The following is a 21,265-nucleotide window of genomic DNA, read 5'->3' as shown; positions in this document are numbered from 1 at the left end:
GCATGTGGAATAAGCATATGAAAGTTAGACTTACAGAAATATGAAGCCAAAAGTATTTTAAATTTTGTTCTAGCTTTTGGCTTCTGTTAATAAGACATGGCAATTACATATTTATTAATGAAATACACATTTTTTGCTACTTTTTTAAACTTAATTTTATTGGTGTATGTCTCCACAGAAGAGCTAAGTGGTCTTCAAAAAACGGGTAAGTGACATGTTTGAAAAGCTTCAATTTCACATTACAAATCACAATTGTTGAAGCCTAACTGGGTCATAATGTTTAGTTTAAATTACTTGGTTGTATTTATAACTGAGATTTAATAGTGGCAGATACCCTGCAAAGAGCAGTACTACTTTCTGATTTCAGTAAACTAACCTGAAGATGTATACTGAACCACAGAGTTGCTATTGGCTCTGCAAAATCACATCAATCCTCTATTTTACACTGTTTGCATACTTACCATGTTTACTTTTTCAAATACAGAAGGAATCTTTTGTTCTCTTTCCAGTGGCTTTGATGGACTCTTACGTTTTAGTGCATTGATGCTCTTTCAGATGATTAAAGCAAATAGGATGCAAGATACCTCCCTATCCCCAGTAGATTGAGTTAATATATTTCATAAATTCGTATAAATTGTTGTGAGCAAATGTGATTTGAAGCCTGTTTGATATTTATTATAAAAACATAGGCCTGGAATAGTATTCCCTGAGGGATTATCCCTGCAACAGTGCTCCTAAAATTTCAAATCACAATGTTTCCTGGATTAGACAGGAAAAAAAAGTTTACTTTTGCCCAGTGTTAGTCACTGAAAGTTATATCAGTATCATTGTCATGGTATACCTTATTGAGAGCTACATTTTGTGAGGCATTGGGCATTCCCACTCTTTTGTGAAGTACAAAATTAAAGAATTTTCACATATCAAATTGTCATCCCTGCTAAGTGTTCCCCTGTCTTGCATTTCTGCATTTCGCTGGGAGAGGATGAACTGTTTTGGACGTTACTGAAAGTGCTGATGTGCGGTGTGTAAGATTCAGAATTATACCCTAAGTATCTGTTATCTCTAAAAATTCATGACCTACTAGAGTAGGTGAAAGATAACAGGTAAATAACAGAAAACAGTGAAAGAGTAACTTATTAAGCAAAGCAGTAGTGGTGGAGTTTTGGGGTTGGAATGTGCTGTTCATATGCTGATGCTGACAGCTGTGACTGTACTCACTGATGATCTGTTGTAATCTCTTTCAAGCAGACCTACAGGAACAGTTCAGTGACAGACCTTTTGGTAAGTGCTTTTGTAGTTGTGACTTCTGCCATTGCTTGTGAAATAACTTTTGAAATAGCTGTCAGGAGGGAGGCATCTGTGTTTGTAGCCTTCTGTAGTGCTTGGTTGCCCTTTCAGTCGTAAGCCAAGATGAGGGCACCAGTATTTTTAGTGATTTGGTGGAGCGTCTACAACTTCTGGTCTGTTTCAGGTTACTGTTACAAATCCAGTTTCTGTGACCTTACCAAGTGTGTTACACCATTATTTTGAATGCTTCAGCAGTTGGAGATATGGCATTAGGATGATGGTAGTCTGCCTATTAAGGCTATGCTGTCCCTTTAGCTGTGCACAGTTTGTGCAGCTCATTGAGGTGGATGGCAGATGTGTGATTTGAAGTATACCTGCTGGATTTTTATTCCCATTCTGAATTTTGCATGATAGACTTGACTGTGGCCAGGCACGCTGTCTTGTTGGTGCTAAACTGGTGGAAAGGCTGCAGGTCTCTGCCACAATCTTATCACTCTCACTGGTGTGAGAGGGAGTGTAAGCTCTCCCCACTCCTCATCCACCTTTTCCAAATTATTTGGAAAACCTGCTTCTAGTACTTTTACAGAAGTAGTGTTTTAGTATCACCATTCACATTTCTCCACTGTTAAGATGGTTTACACTCTTCAAGACTTTGCAGGTTTTCAGCTGCAAAAATGTTAAAAGCAAGTTAGGGATCTTGGTAAAGATAGTGAAATGTTAAATGTTGAGGCAGTGGACAGAGATCTTCTGTCAATGTGGGGTTACTGACATAGGCAGATTTGGGGAATGCATATGATTCCATTTGCCACTTGAGCAGTTGGGCTGTAATTCCTACTGAAGAATAGGAACAACAGACAAAACAGAGGAAAAATACCTTGCTTTGAATAAATGATTCTTACATCTGTTTAAGTAAAAGCTTCTACTTAAACACACAATATTTTAGAGAGATGTAAATGTAGGAGATGGAGATATGAAAGTGGTCTTTTTTTGTGTGGTGTTTTCTTTTGTGGTTTTGTTATTGTTTTTTAAGAAATGCAAGAAGATTTATTTTGAGGGACAGGAATTATAAGTGGCCATAGCTTTAGCAACTTGCCATAAAGACATTCATGTTCATTCTATTCTTGTATGAGGGAATTCAGTAACTGTGCTGTCATGAATTGTGAAAGCAATGGCAGACATCCTCAGTGACTTGACCCATGTCTTGACAGATGGCCCAGTCTTAGCTGCATAGCAGCTCAGGTATGTTGATTGTCAGAACGTGCTGGGATGCTTCTTTGGTTTTTGGATGAGAATGAGTTTGGTTGCATAGTTGACACAGTATGACTTTCAAATATTATATCTCAGTTGAGATTGGATGTTATTTTTGCTTTGGAAGAAATTAAATTTAAAGGTGTTGAACCCAGGGAATACATTAAATGTGCTGTGCTGTTTTACTTTTTTTTTTTACTTTTTTGCTTTGTTTTTACAGCAACAGACAAGGTAGCTCTCTTAATAGGAAATATGAGCTACTGGAATCACCCCCAGCTCAAGGCCCCAATGGTGGATGTCTATGAATTGACCAATTTGCTAAGACAGTTGGATTTCAAAGTTGTTTCTTTGCTGGATCTTACTGAGTCTGAGATGCGAAATGCAGTGGATGAATTTTTACTTCTGCTAGACAGAGGAGTATATGGTAAGAGCCTGTGAGATTCTTTCTGAAGTACTTCAATTTTGTGATACAAAGTACACAAACATTAGCTATCTACTTCTGCCAGTTCCAAGTATATAACAAAAAAACAAACTTCATTGTACTTAACTTTTCACACTCTACTTACATGCTAAACACGAGCATTTCCTTTGACTTTGGTTAAAAACATTATTGTTACTCTATTATTGGAAAGATTTAATCTTTGATCTTTTTTCTTTAACCACGCCTAAAACTGCAGTGTAATGTTGTGTTTATCTGCCAACAACTGCTGCTTTGACAATATGCTGTGCAGAAAATGCACATTTATAGTAAGTCATTAGTACTGCTTTAGTAATCTTTTAAGCAAGAGTGGTCTGTTGTGTTTTTTTTACTATACTGTTGTGGTAAAGAGCTCATAGCAGAATACAGAATTACAGAATACTAACATAGTCTGTGCTGCTCTCAGGAGACCTCTAAAACACTTTTTTACACATCTTCTCTGTCCTCCTTCCCCCTTTCCTGTGTCTGCAAGTTGCTTTTTCCATTAAAGTTAACCAACCCCTTGGCATGGTCAGGCTGCATTTGTGCTGGTGAGGTGGGGAGCAGACCTAAGTAGAGCATGCAGTATGTTCTGAGCTTACTTTTGGAACTCTTCTGTTCATCTCCTGTCTTTCTACTGGATGTCTGCAGAATACTCTTTTCTTATGGATTTCCATCCTTCTGAAGCTCTTTGGGAGGGGCTGCTATGCTCTTAGTCCTCGCTCAGAAGATCTTTAAAGAACAGAGGAAGAGGTGTGCTTTTCTCTGCCTCAGCAGTAAGCTACATTCTGATACAGGTGTGTTGGGGTAGAGAGGGTGGGGAGGGAGAGCATCATAAGTCCTCTTATTTTTCTGCCAAGTGTTCAGGTTAAGTAGAAATCCTTGTTTTGAATTGCAGTTCCTTTCAGTTGGCATGATACTGGCCTGGCAACCATCGATTTCTTTATTAAATCCTTCACAGGGCATGAAGAAGCTCTGCTAACCTGAATTTCTTCAAAAAGCAAACTGAAAAAAAGTTTTTCTTTAGAAAGAAAGTTTATTTCTCTTCTTTATGGTCTTTAAAGAAATAAAATAGAGAAGAATTCATATTATCATTTCTAGAATATACCTCACATAAGGAAAGGCATTAACTGAGAAATTGATGAGCTACAGGCTTCAGTCTTTAATTTCTGCAGTTATGAATAATAAAGAACTTTATGACTGACTAACCAATCAAGTCTGGTATTGTTGCCACTACTGATATGCACTGACTCTTAGATTATTTGGTAAGAAAAAGAATATCTGGATAAGCTTGACTTTGAGAGGCAGAACCTGGTGAATGGCATTGGGAGGATGTGATAGAATTGATCCATTGAGCAAAACACCTTTGTCTCAGTTGGAAAAGGCCAAGAACAGCCTGACGTGGAGAATTAAAATATATATATATTTTTTTCTTTTGCTTTGAGGAGTGTGTTCCTGACTGCCTCTGTCTTTGTCATTATTTTTATGAAAGCTGACTGCATGGGTGTTGAAATTGAACAGAGGCCAGGAAGCTCACGCAATAGTATTGTTTAAATTGTAGAATTTTCTGTAGTAATGTCCAGCCAAGAAAACGTTATTCAATTCTTCTTTGGAACACAAGGTCAGATTATTTCTGACTTTTTTAAAATGGTGTGTTACCTGATGCTCTGTGGAGAACTGGCTGATCTGACATTTGGGCATTTATCTCAGAGCCAAAACTTGCATGACGTGAAGACTAATTATGGCAGTAAGGTTCAGTAGACTTTCTGGTAGCAGTTTTCTTGGTTTGTTCCCTGGGAATAGACATGCTTATGCGTCTAGGTGAGTTTTTAGATTCTTGCACCTTTTCAGTTTTTTCCTATAGTTGCTGACATGCACTGAGAAGATAAAGTACTGAAAGACATGAATGAGTTTCTCACCAACACAACATGAAAGCCTTTACGAGCATGTTTTTGTTTTTCTTCCAATAGGATGATATTTCAAAAAGGAAAGCAGAGCATTCTTTCAGTAACGTTTGAATATATATAAATCAATAGCTACATTGATTTAAATGGTTGCTTTATTCTTTCTGGATAGTATCTATTAATGTCTTAAAGCATATAAAAGATGCAGCCAGTCACAAATAGATAATGATTTATTGCATTTTTAGCAGGCATTGCTCCAAACGGAGGCATAGCAGCAACTCCTGTTTAGTCCTTGTTACACATACTCCTAATGCCTAATGTGACATTGTGTAATTGCTGCTTACTGCCAGGAAAGTGGCATTTCAGACATTGCTCCTTGAGAGCAGAACTTGTAAACAACGTGATGGTGATGGTCTCCTCTCATGTTTTGGTTTATGTTGTGTTAAACGTGACATGCAATTAGTGTTCTGTTCCACAAGGGATAAAGACATAGACCTGTGTATTTCACAGGCTAAAAATAGTTTGACATTTTTTTCTTTTAAAAAAAAAAAAAAAAAAGCTGCCAGTACCACTTAAATGCTGACGTCTGAAGAACCTGAGCCTACTTAAAATTGTTGTGCCCAAGTGTCTAACGAGGCCCTCCAAATATGTTTATTCTATGTATGCAAAGATTTATTTCTGATCTTGTTCTCAACGTATTAACTGTTGCAGGTACTTAGCAAAAAGGTGCCACACAATCATCCACTTATGGATGAAAATAAAAGTAGTTATTTCTGATATATTTCTGTTCACTGAGGAAATGCACAAATTCTGTTCCTGCCCTTCCCAGTGCTTCTCCTACAGCAAAATGCATCTCTGTGCATTCAGTTCATGCTGCAGCAGACTGAAGGTCACTTCTGCTTACCTGACTTATTGTCTGAGTAGCACCAAACAATGTCTTCTGTGCAAATGGTGTTGAGGATAGCTGTCTGAAAACTGGCATGCTGGATGCTGCTCCCACGAGATGGGTTGAGTCCGACTGCAGCCACAGAGTTGGATGGAGTTGGAGATGATTCTCCTTTACCAGACATTTCCTTTTTCTGGTGGATGGCTGCTTATGTGTGCTGTCATTTACCTCTGCACTCCTGGTGGGGGACGGTGGACTTCAGGATTGCCCTCATTTAGCATTATCTCTGTAATCATAATTACACGTTGAAGAAGGTAACAGCAGTGAGGAATGATGCTTTCAGGTGAGCATCTGGACTTCACTGCTTCCTGCATAGTGTCTTAAAATATTCCATATCCATAGTGTCATATTCTAACTCCATCAAACAAAATCCATCAAACAAAAGCAAGTTCTTAGGTCCATTGTTGGGAAACAAAGCGATGCAATGAGAAGGCAGTGGAAGTGGGAATAGATGTTCTGTTTTAACATAGTTCCAACTCATTAATTTGGGCTTGATTTGGACTTGAAAAAGTTAAAGTACTTCACAGGTGTTACCTTCATTTTGTTTCTGTCTCTTTTCTGCCTTAGCATAGTTTCATCAGCCCAGCCTTGCAAAAAGTGAAGCCTCTTCCAGTTGGTCTGATTATGTACTTAACTTACACTCAGTTCTGTAGTCTCAAGGATAACCTCAAGGTCAAGATCCAAACTCTGTGGAAGTAAATTTTAGGACATTTCATTTGCTTCAGATCTGATGCAGAATTATGCCCTTGGCACTTCATTTTTAACTCCTCTGAAACAAATCGTTAAGGATGTTGTAAATAATCCAATAATGTCATTATCATTTTTTTAGATTTTAATTACATGCTTAAAATTCAGAGCTCTTTAGACATTTACCTTCTAATTGAGTCAGGCACTTGTCATTTTCCAAGACCCTGTCAGATGAATAACAGCAAGGCTTTTGAAGTGAAGCCCCTAGCCCTGGAGCTTACCTTGTATGCACTTGCTGGCTGCTTATCTCGACTATGCATGTTTCCCATAAAAAGAAATTGAGCACTGCTGATTGAATGGAGCAGTTAGCAAGGTCTTGGCATAGTTGTTAATGACTTGAGCGCTTACAAGTAGAAGAGAACCTAGGGCTCAGTTTGAAGGGATAGAGTTATCTGATGGTATTCCTTTACAGAATGGGCAGGGCTGTGTGACACAAGTGCTTTCTTTTGCTGTTGCTACCTGTAATGGAAAAGGGAAGCATGTAGCAATTCTACCTACACAAGCTGACACATATTTTTAGTACATGTTACAACTGGATATTCAAGTTTTATTACAATACAACTAATTTCACAGATGCTTTTAGTAAAAATAGAGGCATAAGAAGACCACATCTCCAGTTAACTTAAGTGGTATTTCTGCTGACTTGGGTTCAGCTGCAGCAGTGTTTGCTAGTTGAAGACCTGAACCAATGAAAAGCCTTAGAAAATGAATTATTAAACAAAAACAGCACTGGAAACAGACCATAGGAAAATTCCTTCAAATCGTTCTGGTATCAACTGGTAACAATTGGCAGAAGTTGTGAATGTTGAGATTGTCTAATTTTACCACAAGTTTCTGCAGTGTTAGTATTTGACATTTCAGTTCATATGTGTAAAACCTGAGCCCTGGTTTGTAGTCCCCTTTTCAGAATTAAGAACAGCTTTTCTTCAAATCTATGATATATTTTCTTTATATGGAACTGTTGTATGCATTTTGAAGACTATAAATCGTAAACTATGGTAAACTTGCATTCATCTTCATAAGTTATGCATTCATAAGTTAATAAGTGTTTAAAGAATTTTTTTAGTAGACATACATGAGTCATGGATCATGAAACTGTGAAGAGAGATAATGTCATCAACTAAAAATGGGCTGTTGGTAGTGCAGTAACACTGATGTGCTCTGGAATCCTACCAAATGTCATCATGGAATATTTTTTTCCCCACTAAATATGTATTTTTTGTCACTCCCAAAGCACTGTTACAGTGCAAGAGAAGTATTTCTCTGCTTGTTTGTTTTTTTCCAATTAAATTAATTTTAAAAACTTGCAGGGTTAATAGTAAGATAAAAAAAAAAAAAGTTTTAAAAGGGAGAGCATCTTTTACAGAATTAGAAAAAATCCAGCTAAACTCTTCAGGGTTATCTTTTTCTGTGTGCAGTGATTTCCTATGCAAAGCTTTGTATTTGCACATATGGAGAAGCTGTTTACAGTTGGCACAGTTCCTCATGTCTATCTGTGAGTTATATATAGTAGATAACATTATTTCTGTTAGAGGTCATAACTCTACTTGAAGCACTTGAAGAGTATTTAGCTGTCTTTGTGTGTGATTGATATAAATTTATAATGGATTCTGTTTCATGAGTGCAAATATTTTAATTGTCTGCTCATTGTGAAGTTGTGAAGCTGACTTTGCCGTTTTTTTTTTCCTCCTCACCTTCACTTCTTTCCTGTCTTAATAAAGCATATCAGTACCAGAAACACTGCTTGGAGTAGCTTGAAGGATCTCAAGCTCCCACAGAAACTTAATGTGGGGACAGAGCATGAAGTTTTTGACCACCTTAAAATTGATGGGCATGTTCCAGTGTAATCTTGAGCTGGTGTTTTCAGCCACTTCTGTTTTGCTCTCTCAGGTTTGCTGTACTATGCTGGCCATGGCTATGAAAACTATGGAAACAGTTTCATGGTTCCTATTGATGCTCCAAATCCCTACCGATCTGCAAACTGTCTGTGTGTGCAGAACATCCTCAAACTAATGCAGGAAAAAGAGACAGGACTCAACGTGTTCCTATTGGACATGTGTCGGAAAAGGTATGATGCTCTAGAGGGAATGCTGGACTTCAAGCTGGGGAGGGATTTTTAATCTGGGCTGTGTATTTATTGCATCTGAACATTCGTGGTTCTGAAAAATCACAGCCTGCCCCTGAGCTTTTCTAAAGTCAATAGAATTACTTTGCCTTTGGCCTTGGACAGATCTATGAAGCTGGTGATTAGAGTTTCCACTTCCATATGCAGATACTTGCTTCTTGATGTGAATGAAATTAATTTTTTCCTTTTTTTCCAATTCAGTTTAAAAATTTTAAAGTGTCAGTGGTTAGTAGATAAAAGTGAAACTAGGCATCTTAAAGAAGAAAAATCCCCTTTCCCCCTGCATCGTTAACTTTTATCATCATAGGAAGGAAGGAGAATCCACAACCAAAAGTACGTGGTTGGAACTTAATGATACTTGGAGTCCCCTTCCAACCCAAGCCATTCTATGATTCTGTGTTTATGTGACAGAAGGGCTCAAGTGGTTATTTTAGAACTCTTAAGAGGCATGGATCTTGTGCTGGGATATTTTATCTTTATTTAAAGATTTTAAACATCAACTTATTTAAAGAATTTAAATATCAACTAGTTCATCTTTTTTTTGTCTAAACAAACATGTCAGGAGAATATTATGCCCCAATAAACTTACACTTGAAATTAGCTCTTCAGTCATCACTTCTTAGAATTGATCTCTATGGGATGTTTCATAATTGGAAATTGCTAGTTCTTTAATGTTTGTAGAGCCTCTAAACTTCACCACTGATGAAATGCCAGTGAATCACAGAATCATAGAATGGCCTCGGTTGGAAGGGACCTCAAGGATCATGAATCTCCAACCCCCTGCCACATGCAGGGCCACCAACCTCCACATTTCATACCAGCCCAGGCTGCCCAGGGCCCCATCCAACCTGGCCTTGAACACCTCCAGGGATGGACGGGGCATCCACAGCCTCTCTGGGCAGCTGTTCCAGCACCTCACCACTGTCACAGCAAACAACTTCCCCCTGACATCCAACCTCAATCTTCCCTCCTTTAACTTAAAACCATTCCCCCATTTCCCAGTGGCCCATTTCAGCTTCACAGTCTGCTGTGAAATGTGAAAATACTGCTACATAAGCCTCCTATTAACTCTAAGACATGTTTTGAAAAAGAGAATTCGTATAGTTTCTGTTGTAACATAAAATGCCTTGTTATTGGAAGCCATTTTTGCAAAGATTGTAACTGAGCTTGATATTGCTTAATGCATCGTGCCCATCACCCTGTTAGGTGATGTTGGACTGTCTCTTCACACTGTTTTTATGAAGAATGCTAATGGTTCTGATTTTTGTCATTAGCTGTCAGGATTAATTCTGGAATTGTAGGATAAAAAAGTACTGTTTCTAAACTGTAGTGTCTTAATATTTTGAACAGCTGCTGTGGTTATTATTATGTTAATTCTCAAATCATTCTTCTTATGTTTTTGTGTATTTTGTTGCAGAAATGAATATGATGATACAATTCTCATCTTAGATGCTCTGAAGGTTACTGCCAACATTGTTTTTGGATATGCCACGTAAGGAAATCATTCTCCCGCTATGCCACAGAGATTCTGAAGTCAGAAGGAGGCTATTGAGATTGTATTGCTAATCTTTTATGGAAAATACCAACTGTCATGTTAAGAGACCAGTAATTTATATTGGTATCCTCAGACTTTCTTTTTGACTTCATTTTTTTCAAAGCATTCCACAGTCTGACTGTGGGATTGCATCCCCATATTTATTGTTCTCATTCAGATATAAGGTAATGCCAGTCAGAAAACTGCATTCAGCAAAAATCAAACTGCTGGACTTAGTTGTAATGGCTACTTGTAGAAATGTAAGAATCTCTACTAAGTTGCATTTAGTTAAATTTACGCAAAAATGTGAGAAAGATGAATCAGTTTTTGGAAGAGTGGCATGCAAATTGTCCCATGCTTTTCTTGCTTTCCTTCTAGATATAAGTAACAGTTACTTGGATTGAAAATATTTGAAGAGTTTACTCATACAGCAATCTGTATAACCTCTCTGTATTAGTTTTCAGGTCATGTACAAAAGCTATTGAATGGAAATAGTCAAGAGTTTCAGTGAAGAAATTTAAGCTTCTCATTCAAGCAGTTCAGTATCACCTTTGTTCTGTGGTTTGGTTATGAGTAAAATCTTGTCAGGATGAGTTGTTTGCAAATGAAAATGAAAAGCAGGTTGTCCTTAGACACAAGCTAGTTTTCAAGTGAGAGAATATCTTTCATCCATTCCCAAATGTAACTTTACCTCTTTTGTATTCATGTTGATCTTAATCATACAGTGCTGCAGTAGTTTTCCTTTTCATTGCCTCATATTGGTGATTTCAGGTGCCAAGGAGCAGAAGCTTTTGAAATTCAGCAGTTGGGATTGGCCAATGGAATTTTCATGAAGTTCTTGAAGGAGCGTTTGCTGGAAGACAAGAAGATTACAGTGCTGCTTGATGAAGTTGCTGAAGGTGAATTGCAGCTTACTACACTAACCATCTTCTCAGCCTGTCTTATTGAATACTTGTTTTCTTAACTGTGATTCTTCTCATGGCAGATGTATTACACTACTTCAAGCTATTTCATGTTTCACTGCTACAGTAATAGCTTTTAACAAGCAACAGGTGCTACCGAAGATCATGATATTATACAGAGATCTGAGCTTCTTTAGTATGGTGACAAATTAATTTTATATTCTGCTTTCTAGTGAACCTTCTTTGTTCTGAGTCTTCTGCATGGAGCTGTGAATCATATGTCCATGAAAATTATTCGAATACTTCTTTTTCTGCTGGTTGCTCACTAGCTGCTGTATTCAGGGTCAGATTCACTAAGCTACCAGACCTGAAACTCGCTGTTTTGAATCAGATGCCAGTATTTTTCCTTTCCTATATCTGTCTTGTATCCTGGGATATTCTGTTAATGTTTTGGGGGGAAAAAAGAAACCCATAATCCACCCATTAAGACATCAATAGTATCTCTGACTTTTATTCCACATTCTCTTCTTGTCAGTCTCTGCATTAAAGAGTGGAACAGATAACCACTTATATTTTTAATTGCCACAGACCAATGAGTTCTTCAGCTAGGATAAAATGCTTACAAATTGTACAGTGAACAAATATCCAGAAATGTTCTCACCCTCATCCTTCCCTCATCCTTTTTGGCATTGCTTTTGGGTTTTCTCATGTAGGTTAATATTATGTGATTCCTTTTTTTTTTTTAATTCATGCTCACTGTTCCCACATTAGAATACGACACACAATTCTGCCAACACTCATTTTTCCTAAATCCCTCACAGGGGAGAGCATGAAGGCAGCTTCTGTTGGGACAGACTTAGCATGGAAATCTGTCCCAGCAAGGAGACAGGAGGGTGAGAAGGGAGAGGCAATACAGAAGGCGGGTGTTTCCTAAGAAATGGAATTGACAGTCCCTAACAGATCTGAGAGCAGACTAAACAAAATCCATGTACAGCATGTAGTGCTCCAGCTGCTTGAGAGTTCCATCTCATCAAAAGAAGAGTGCCTGCATTGGTTGTTTCAGTCAGCTTTGTGTGCATTTGGCAGTGTGAGTGAAAATTACATCAGGCAACAGAACAACCAGTGTGAGTGTACCAGATATCAGGGGTTAGTGGGTACATTGGTGTACATGTGAAAAAGTTCCAAAGGATTGTTGACATTAAAAGTTCTACATGAACAAGCTGAATGGTGCACAGCATCAAGGCCTTCTGTTTCCAGCTCTGCCTCACAGTGATTAGATTTGGAGGTGTGTGAGAGGTTGGGAGAGAACAAAACCAGGCAGATGACCCAAGCTAGTCAAAGAGACACTTCATACCATACACAGTTATGCTTGGCAATACAAAGACAAGAAGGTGTTTAGGATGATTAGCTGTCTTGTGCTCAGGAACTGACTGAGGATTGGTCTGCCCAGGGGTGGTGATGTGTGAGTGCGTTTGCATCACTTGTTTTGTTTTTGTTCCTTTTTTTCTACTTCTCCATTCTTTTTTTTTTTTTTTTAAATGATCCTGACTCTCAAGTTTTCTTTCTTTTGCTCTTCCTTTCCTCACCCTTTCCCACGAGGGGTGGGGGCTGTGTGGTGCTTAGCTCCTTTCTGGGGTTAACCCACAACACCTCATGAACAAAAAACTGAGAAATAAATACTTCTGAAACAGCAAGGTGATATGGAAATTCTTACACTATCATATCTGTAGCAGATAACTCTGCAGTGGTGTAGTTAATTTAGATAAAACTTCAGCAGCAGTGATTTTGATAGAAATAATATTGCATCTTGTTTTTAGATATGGGCAAGTGTCACCTTACCAAAGGCAAGCAAGCTTTGGAGATCCGCAGCAGTTTGTCTGAGAAAAGGGCATTATCTGATCCCATTCAACAAACCATATCTTCTGCAGAGTCCATGGCAAGGAACCTACAGTGGGCGAAAGCTCATGGTATAGTATGATCTACCTATAGGTGAAACTACCTGAATTATAGAGTTATAGAAATAGGATGCTAGATCACTTGAAGTAAACAGCTCCTTCAAAAATAAGAGGATGTACATCCTTGATTATCTCTAGTCCCTAAGCTGCAATTCAAAATAGAAATTGAAGAAATTCATATCACTAGTGTGTTCAGATCTTGGAAACTTCTGCTGTGTTTAATGTGTTCTGCTGTCACATTCAAATTTCCTTATAAAGTTATAGCTGTGCCTCATGGATATAGGATACTTCGTTGACTTTGCTAGTTTGATTGAATATATATAAAAACAAATTCTTAGGTCCATAAGCAGTATCATAGCTGTGTTGATTGTGGCCTTGCTCGTTGCACAAAGATTAGAAAGAAACTTGTGTAGCATAAGTTGAAAAATCAGCTCTATATGGCAGGTCTGTTACTTTCTGATAGTGCACTTAGCAAACAGCTGCTGCCTGGTTAGCTTGTAAGAGCTGCTTCAGTATGAAGGCGTGAGTGATAAGTAGAGGGAATGCAGGAGACAAGATCTAAATATATCTTACAAAACTTTCTAATATTTCAAAAGAATAATAAATAGAAAAATATATTTTTTTATTGAGAATATAATTATGTGTTATTTATTTGCAGAGCTTCCAGAAAGCATGTATCTTGAATTCAAATGTGGCGTTCAGATTCAGCTGGGGTTTGCAGCAGAGTTCTCCAATGTCATGATAATCTACACACGAATAGTAAAGAAGCCACCTGAGATAGTTGTTTGCAGAGCCTGTGTTACGGACTTCCCACTTGTAAGTGTTTCCTGTGGGTTTCTCAATGATCTCCCTCCACTGAAGTTGAGAACTGTCCGTTTCAAGTGCACCTTTTGTAATAAGCCTACAAACAGGAGGGGAATCAACTCTTTGAAATAACGACAGGACAAGGGGAAATGGTTGAAATAAGTTGAAGGAGGGAAGATTTAGGTTGGATGTCGGGGAAGTTCTTTACTATGAGATTGTCTAGTTTTAAGTGGTTCTATTTAACTTAAAGAGTGATTATCAGTAGCTCTATTTTGGATGTAGGGCCATCTACCTTACAGTATAGGACTTCCTAGAATTTATTTTTTCAGTTACTTCCACCTGGGTGATCTTTCTGCTTCCATCAGCATTACTCATCTCATTGCAGTAAGGCAAAGGATAAGAGTGAAACTGGAAATTCCTCAGGAGCAGAAAACCTTTTTGGTGTTTGTAAAATAGGACTCTTTTAAAAATAAAATATTTGAATTAATGTGCATGATAAATAGATGGTCTCTGTAGCCCACAAAGTTAGTGGTATGGTACTGCAAATTCAGAAGGAATTGTCAGCAGAGGGAGAGTAACCTACACAAACAATTTCTGTGACTAACAGCAGTTTCAGCAGCTTTTGTGAGTAATCCAATATTGGTGTTTTCTTTCCTTTTAAAAAGCAAGTGCTTTATTTAAAAATAAACAAACAAAAACCCAACCACTTTACTCCTAACTGCTTAATGATCTACAAATTCTGTACCTTCATCTGAGTTCTGCTGTCTTTCTTGCAATAGGACCTGGATGTGGATCCTAAAGAAGCCAATAAAGGAACTCCTGAGGAAACTGGAAGCTACTTAGTTTCAAAGGACCTTCCCAAACACTGCCTCTACACCAGGCTAAGTTCTCTGCAAAAGCTGAAGGTTATTATAAATTGTTCCTTGCAGTAGTCTAAATTAATCATGTTACTTTGCAGTTCTGCTGAGCTCATTGTATATTGTTTGCATGATAAGAAACATGTTCTGGAGATGTACAGACTTTATTATCAGATCTAAATCCTAGATTCTTAGAAGGAAAAATGATGAGTAGCAGTGTTTTAGGGACTTCAGTATCTTAAATGTAAAATAGTAGAGAATCAGTGTATATGCAGTCCTGGTATCACTGTGCAAGCCACTTTGTATTTTCTAGGCATATACTAAGCTTTGACAAGGTGGTTATTTTTGTGAACACCATCTCATGCACGTTATGGAGATGCTCTATGCCTTGCAGTACATTAAGAAAGTGACCTGAAACACAGCAGCATCTCACAGTGTCTTTAGAAGGAGTTGAAAATGTTATATAGTTTGATTCCAAGCTGTATTCTTGGACATGTAGTTTTTGAAAGGTTATCACTTCAGCTTATGGTAGCATTTTTATATTTATTTCTGTACCTTTGTGTCATGAATCCCTCAACTGGGGCATTGCTTGGCATCTTAAATGCTTTTGCAGTGGTGTAATGGAAATGCTTCTAGAAATAAAGACTTGCAGATGAGCAAGTGAGGAAGTCCACAGTAAAATTCTGAGGTATTGTTAGGCAGTAAAGAGGACAGAAAGATTAATTTTAGTCTGTCCTCTAAAATGCTTGGAGAGGGCAGCAGAGGATGTTGTTTTGTTGCTGTGTTTGCCTGCAGCAATGGGAAATGAGAATATCTAGCCTGCAAGATGTCTTGGGTGCCCAGACTGCAACATGATTCAGAAATCCAATTTGCATGTCTTGTACAGGGACAGGTTAATTTGGTTCACCTGAGTTGTTAATGGAATTTTAAGCAGTAAAGGGAAACTGAACTTTGAATTAGCATGAAATGTAAGGCTCCTTTGTAACTCTGGTGATTAGCCCTTAGAACTGTGACAATAATCATGTCACAGAATCTCAGAATCACACAGAATGGCCAGGGTTGGAAGGGACCTCAAGGATCATGAATCTCCAACTCCCCTGCCACATGCAGGGCCACCAACCTCCACATTTAATACCAGACCAGGCTGCCCAGGGCCCCATCCAACCTGGCCTTGAATACCTCCAGGAATGGACGGGGCATCCACAGCCTCTCTGGCAGCCTGCTGTAGGATAGAAGCAGCTAATGTCTCTTTCATGTGGGTCAAAGAGGAAAATGATAGCAGTATTCAGAAGACTAAGAAAAGCGTGTCAGGGGTAGGAGATCTCTGAGTACGTCTCACAATTTCTGTGGGTGGAAGTTGAGTTTGCAGGAAGAGTTTTATGACGAGTAGGCTCCTTTTTGCAGTCCCACTGAGTTCTTAAGGTTATTAACAGCATCGTTCTGGAGCCTCCACCTTTCATGTATTTGCTGATGTGGTTACAAGCTTTGCCTAATATATTATGCCTTCAGCTCCTAAAAGAGGTTAGTCTTCACCTTTAGTAGGCTGTGCCTCTTGAAATGTTTCCTGTGTTGTTATTTGGGGAAGAAGTATAACCTTTTTTCCTCTTCTTTTACTTTTTATAGGAACACTTGATCTTCACTGTTTGCTTGCACTATGAGTATCCAGGAATAGAAGATACAATGGATGAAAGAAAAGAAGTTAATGTTGGGAAGCCCCTCATCGCTAAATTAGGCCTCCATCATGGATTCAGAAATAACTGTCTCCAGACCTGTTGTGTAGCTAATAATCTTTTTCATAGTCAAGTAGAATCAAGTCCTTTGGTAACTAAATACTACTTCCCTAGTCGCTGCCAACCAAATTCCTGCCCAGGGGCTTACCATCCAAACTGTACTTGCCCAGGCAGCACTGGACAACTAGAGGCATGTTCTTGCAATGGGACTTCAAGAATGTTAGCTTCAAGACATGAAGTACAGAATTACTCATCCCCTACAGAAAAGAGTAATGTACCAATAGAGACCACTGATGATACTGTTGAACTGGAATTCCTCCTGTCTGATAGCCTCAGGTTGTCTAAGCAGCAGTAGCTGTGATATCTTCAACAAAGATACTCTTTTCCGTTCTGAACAGGAGATCCTTCACACTGCTTACTCAAATTCTGGATTTTGGAGATTTGGGGATAAAGGGACTGGGGAATGTAGAGTTAGTACTGGGAATGAGGCTGTGTCTTGGGTTGGTTCATATTGCTCTCAGGGAGTTTTCCAGATCCAAGGAAGCAAAACTGGACTGATAGATTTAGGAATGAAATGGCATAATTTTGGGGTTTTGTCCTACCATTAAAGATTTGAAAGGTGGGGAGAAAAAAATCCAAACTCCTCAGATTCCTATTCCATGATCCAGCAGTCAAGAAAGTAAAGAACACAGGCAGTCTTGAGTCTCTTAGAGGAAGATTCCTATCTATGGAGGGAGGGAGAATGCATAGAAGCCAGGTTGTGGTGCCAAAGTTTCTCTTGAAAGTAAAGCCTTGGATCTTCCCAGCTGCTGCTTCTCCAGTACCTACTGAAGTTACAAGATTTACTGTAAGTAAGTGCTTTGTAAATAAATACTCAGTTTTTAGAGAGGAAATGCTTGTTCTCTGCAAACAAGCAAACTAAAAACATGCCTAGCTGTCAGAGGAAAAAAATGTTGATAGACTTAAGCAGGAAAATTATTTTCCATTTTCTCTATGATTTAATGTGATTTTTAAAAAATTCATTAACCCCAAAATGATAAATTATACCTTCCCCTTCAGTCTCAGTTTTTCAGTATCCAGAGGCTTCTTTTTACATACTGTATTAGAATAAGGTTTTGTGTTTTAACATGTTAGGACAACCTCCTGTTGGGTGTATAAGATGGCACACAGAGTAAACAAAGGCAGAGCTTTTACAGAAGTGAAAGTGTGGTGTTTTGATGTTCTGGTGTTAAGGATCCTTCAAGCTTCAATTTCTTTTCTTCCTTGTGTATTTATTAGGATCAGTCACTGACATTTCAGTCTTTTGGATCTAGCTCATAGTCAGCTGTTACTGCACTCTGCATTCTCTCCAGTGTCTCGCAGAAACTGACAGGTGTCAGGCTGTGCAAGGAAAATGAAACAAGGATGAAAAGAGGAATTGAGTAAATAACAATTTTTTTTTTGTCTTGGTATACTAGATTACAAATAGTCAGAGGGAGAAAAGGTCACAGGTTCATACCATGGTGCATTGCTCTTATTGCAGTGCTCTTTCGTGATGCACAAGGTTTTTGCTGATTGCATTTCCGCAAGGCTGGTCTTTTCCTGTCTTGGAAGAACACTAAATGCGAGGTGAAAAAGTGCCTGTTCCTAGCAAGCAAAGTATTGCATAGGTAACCAAGCTTCAAAATGTGCTGAGATACAAAAATGAATGGGTGAGATGACTGAGAGCTCTGGGGTTCTTCAGGCTGAAGTTACAGGGGTGGTGTACCTGGACAGAAGCCATTGCTTTCTTGTGGTGATTGAAACAAGCAAGCAAAACCCAAACAGCCTACTCAGTTGTTTTCCAGGCCAAAAGAATTCATGTTCTTTCAAGTTGAGAGGATAAAGAAGTCTAACCAAAGAACCTAAGATGGTGATTCCAGCATGCCCAAATGCAACAAATAAAGCTCCTTCACAGTCTGTGCAAGCTGTGGGATGCTGGCTTCATGGTAGGGCCTGAGCTGTCATGTATTGCCCTGCAGCCTCTACGTGTTTGTGTTCTCTTTGGAGCTTAACCATGGAGTTCCATTCTCTCTAAACCAGATGTCAAAAAGAACCTTCTGTGTCTCATAGCCTCATAGTGTCACTAAGCAGAAGGCAGCTGGCCCTGTATTGAAAGGCAAGTGAGCTGCTCCCATGTGGTGCGCTATTCCTGCATTGACCAAAGAGGGCAGAAGGAACGAGCCCCTTCAGACAGGGCTGAGGTTTTTGATCTGTACTCAGGAAAAGATGGTTCTGCATACTGAACTATTTTGCATATTCAGATTGAATGGTTTGCTCAAAAAAGACTAATTTTTTTAATGTTTTGTTTACTTTGCTATGTATATCAGGAGGAGAATGTGAGAACGCTGATGCTTTATTAGGTCTTCAGAATACTTGATGCTTTGAGAGCATGGAAGTATCAAGGGTGAGGTAATCACCTTTCCAGAGAGATTTCACAGATGGATAGGAGCCTCTCTTGCTTTGGTAATACTATTAAGTGGTATTGCTTTAATTAAGATTGCCATCATAGACTCATAGAATGGCCTGGGTTGAAAAGGACCACAATGCTCATCCAGTTCCAACCAGCAGACCAGGCTGCCCAGAGCCACATCCAGCCTGGCTTTGAATGCCTCCAGGGATGGGGCATCCACAGCCTCCTTGGGCAAGCTGTTCCATAACTAAATAATCTTTTTTCTTAGACAAATTAAGTAGGTACCCTAAAAAAAAAAGTTGAATAATCACGCTGATGTAATGGACAAAGCAATTTAAATCTTCAGTTGAGCACCGAGCCTTCCATGGGATTTAAGTGTGCTGGCTGGGTGCTCTGTGTGCTCCCAGCAATCCCAGCTGAGTGTGAGCAGCACTGCTGGCCAGGTCTGCTCATCTCAACTGTGCTGAGAGGTGGGTGTGTGTACGTGGAAGTTAATGTAGTTATTTCCAAAATGACAGCTGTACTTGAACTGTTCTGTATATGAGTTTCTGATTTCTCCTTTGGAGAACAGTGAAATATTTATTGATGACTGAGATGCACTGTGCATTAATTATCCTATGCAGTATGCAGCTGGCCCATAAGTTAAAATACAGCTTGATGAATGTCCCAGTACTGTAATGTTATTTGGTACTTTGTCACCATTTTCTACTTTGTATGAGAACTTTGTTTCTTACTTCTGAAATAAACTGTTGCTCACAAGGTACCTGCGCAAGTGTAGCTGCTGTTTTCTCCTACTCCTCCTAGTTTAAAAAAACAACACTGTATTAAAACAACATACAGCAGAATTAGTTCCCTTAACAAGAAGGGCAGATCTGAATTGCAAGCTTCAACCGGAGATGCACTCACCTGCACCCTGCTCCTAGTGTGGGCTTCTCAAATCATGGGTTTGGAGTAGGGAAATCCTCTGTTAGTTTCCATGCAGTCCAGCTTCTGCCATCCCAGTGTTACTCCTGGTACTACATCACTTCACAAGGTATCCCTCCTAGTTCTAGCCATGTTCTGACCACGTCCTCAAGAAATGCAGAGGAAGTCCAACTATTAAAGCTCACTGCCTGCATTTGCACGTTTGTTTGCAGGAGAGCTCTGCTCCTCGTGGCACAGGAGGGCGTCCAGGAGCAGCAGTGCCGTATGCAGCAGCAGCGTCCCAGCATGGTGAGCAGGCAGTACTGCAGCACAGCGCTCCGTGTCCCTGCCTGCAGAGAGCTGCACCAGCTCAGCCTGGTGCGTGATCTGGTGCTGCTGTCTGCCCCCCCCCACGCAGGAAGTGATCAGAGCCAAAGATGCTTGAAATGAAACTATTATAACATCGTAAAGAGAAGGGATGGGAAGGAGACAAAGCTCACCCCATGGCTGTAGGGTCTGTGGTAGAGATCTCTACCATTTGAGCCCTGCTGAATCACAGCACAATAGAATGGCCTGGGTTGAAAAGGACCACAGTGCTCATTTAATTCCAACCCCCTGCTGTGTGCAGGGTTGCCAACCAGCAGACCAGGCTGCCCAGAGCCACATCCAGCCTGGCCTTGAATGCCTGCAGGGATGGGGCATCCACAACCTCCTTGGGCAACCTGTTCCAGTGCCTCCCCATCCTCTGCTGAAGAAGGGAGTGGTGGTCAAAAGACATTTCCTTGCAGTATCACCACCCTTAGGATGTGCTCCAGGTGATCTGGTCAGTGGTGCTGAGGGCAAAACATCCTGGTGCTGAAGGATGAGTGCAGGAGGTGAGCATTTCCTTTGGCTGAACTTCAAAAGTGAAGGGGGACTAAACCTGGGCAGCTACTGAAGCTGCCTGTGGTTGTGGTGCCCTCTCTGAACTAAAGCCCTGGGTTTTGTTCTTCTTTCTTCCTGGAAGCTGATGGTATAATCATAATATCTCTTTCAGGCTCAAATTAACTGCTGAGTTAACTTACCAGCTGCTTTACCCACAATTGTATGTTTTTGCATTACTGATTTATGGTAGTCGTTTATCTCTTGGCAGCTGAACATATTTGGAAGTTGGGTTTGAAGGCAGCCCAGATGGGTGTGAGCCAGTCTCAGGTTTGTCTGGCAAAGGGAAAGTTCATGCTCTTTGGAAAGGCCAGTGCTCTTTTTCTGTTTTCCCTCCCCACTCTGCACCAAGAGAAACTAATTCTAATGCAAGAAGCCAAGCTACTGAAGCACCAAACTTCTGCAAGTAATCCTCAAATGAGAGAAACGGGAGCAGGAGAGGCCGGTGAACAGTGCTTTCCAAAATTACCTCCTCGGGATTCGTTTGGTCTCTGGCGTTCGAGCCCCATGTGCT

General features: G+C 39.6%; 1 protein-coding gene across 4 annotated transcripts in view; it reads left to right on the top strand.

The window, feature by feature from the left end:
* Positions 1-19,690, top strand: part of MALT1 (MALT1 paracaspase) — a 31,697-nt gene extending 12,007 nt beyond the window's left edge. For 2 of the 4 annotated variants that reach the window (XM_031609211.2, XM_031609209.2), the window contains 10 exons: positions 179-205; positions 1,249-1,281; positions 2,756-2,959; positions 8,480-8,657; positions 10,132-10,206; positions 11,020-11,147; positions 12,968-13,117; positions 13,764-13,921; positions 14,689-14,814; positions 16,390-19,690. In XM_031609211.2, coding sequence (XP_031465071.2) covers positions 179-205; positions 1,249-1,281; positions 2,756-2,959; positions 8,480-8,657; positions 10,132-10,206; positions 11,020-11,147; positions 12,968-13,117; positions 13,764-13,921; positions 14,689-14,814; positions 16,390-16,851 — 1,541 coding nt within the window. In that variant the 3' untranslated portion in view covers positions 16,852-19,690. Of the gene's footprint in view, positions 1-178; positions 206-1,245; positions 1,282-2,755; positions 2,960-8,479; positions 8,658-10,131; positions 10,207-11,019; positions 11,148-12,967; positions 13,118-13,763; positions 13,922-14,688; positions 14,815-16,389 lie in introns of all 4 variants that reach the window. The other 2 variants (XM_031609210.2, XM_090130899.1) reach the window with 1 other exon arrangement.
* The last annotated feature ends 1,575 nt before the right edge of the window (positions 19,691-21,265 follow it).

The sequence above is a fragment of the Phasianus colchicus genome, chromosome Z (assembly GCF_987193195.1).
Source record: "Phasianus colchicus chromosome Z, bPhaCol1.hap1.1, whole genome shotgun sequence".
NCBI lineage: Eukaryota > Metazoa > Chordata > Aves > Galliformes > Phasianidae > Phasianus > Phasianus colchicus.
Note: the sequence above shows the minus strand (reverse complement) of the source record. Positions and strands in the feature narration are given on the sequence as shown.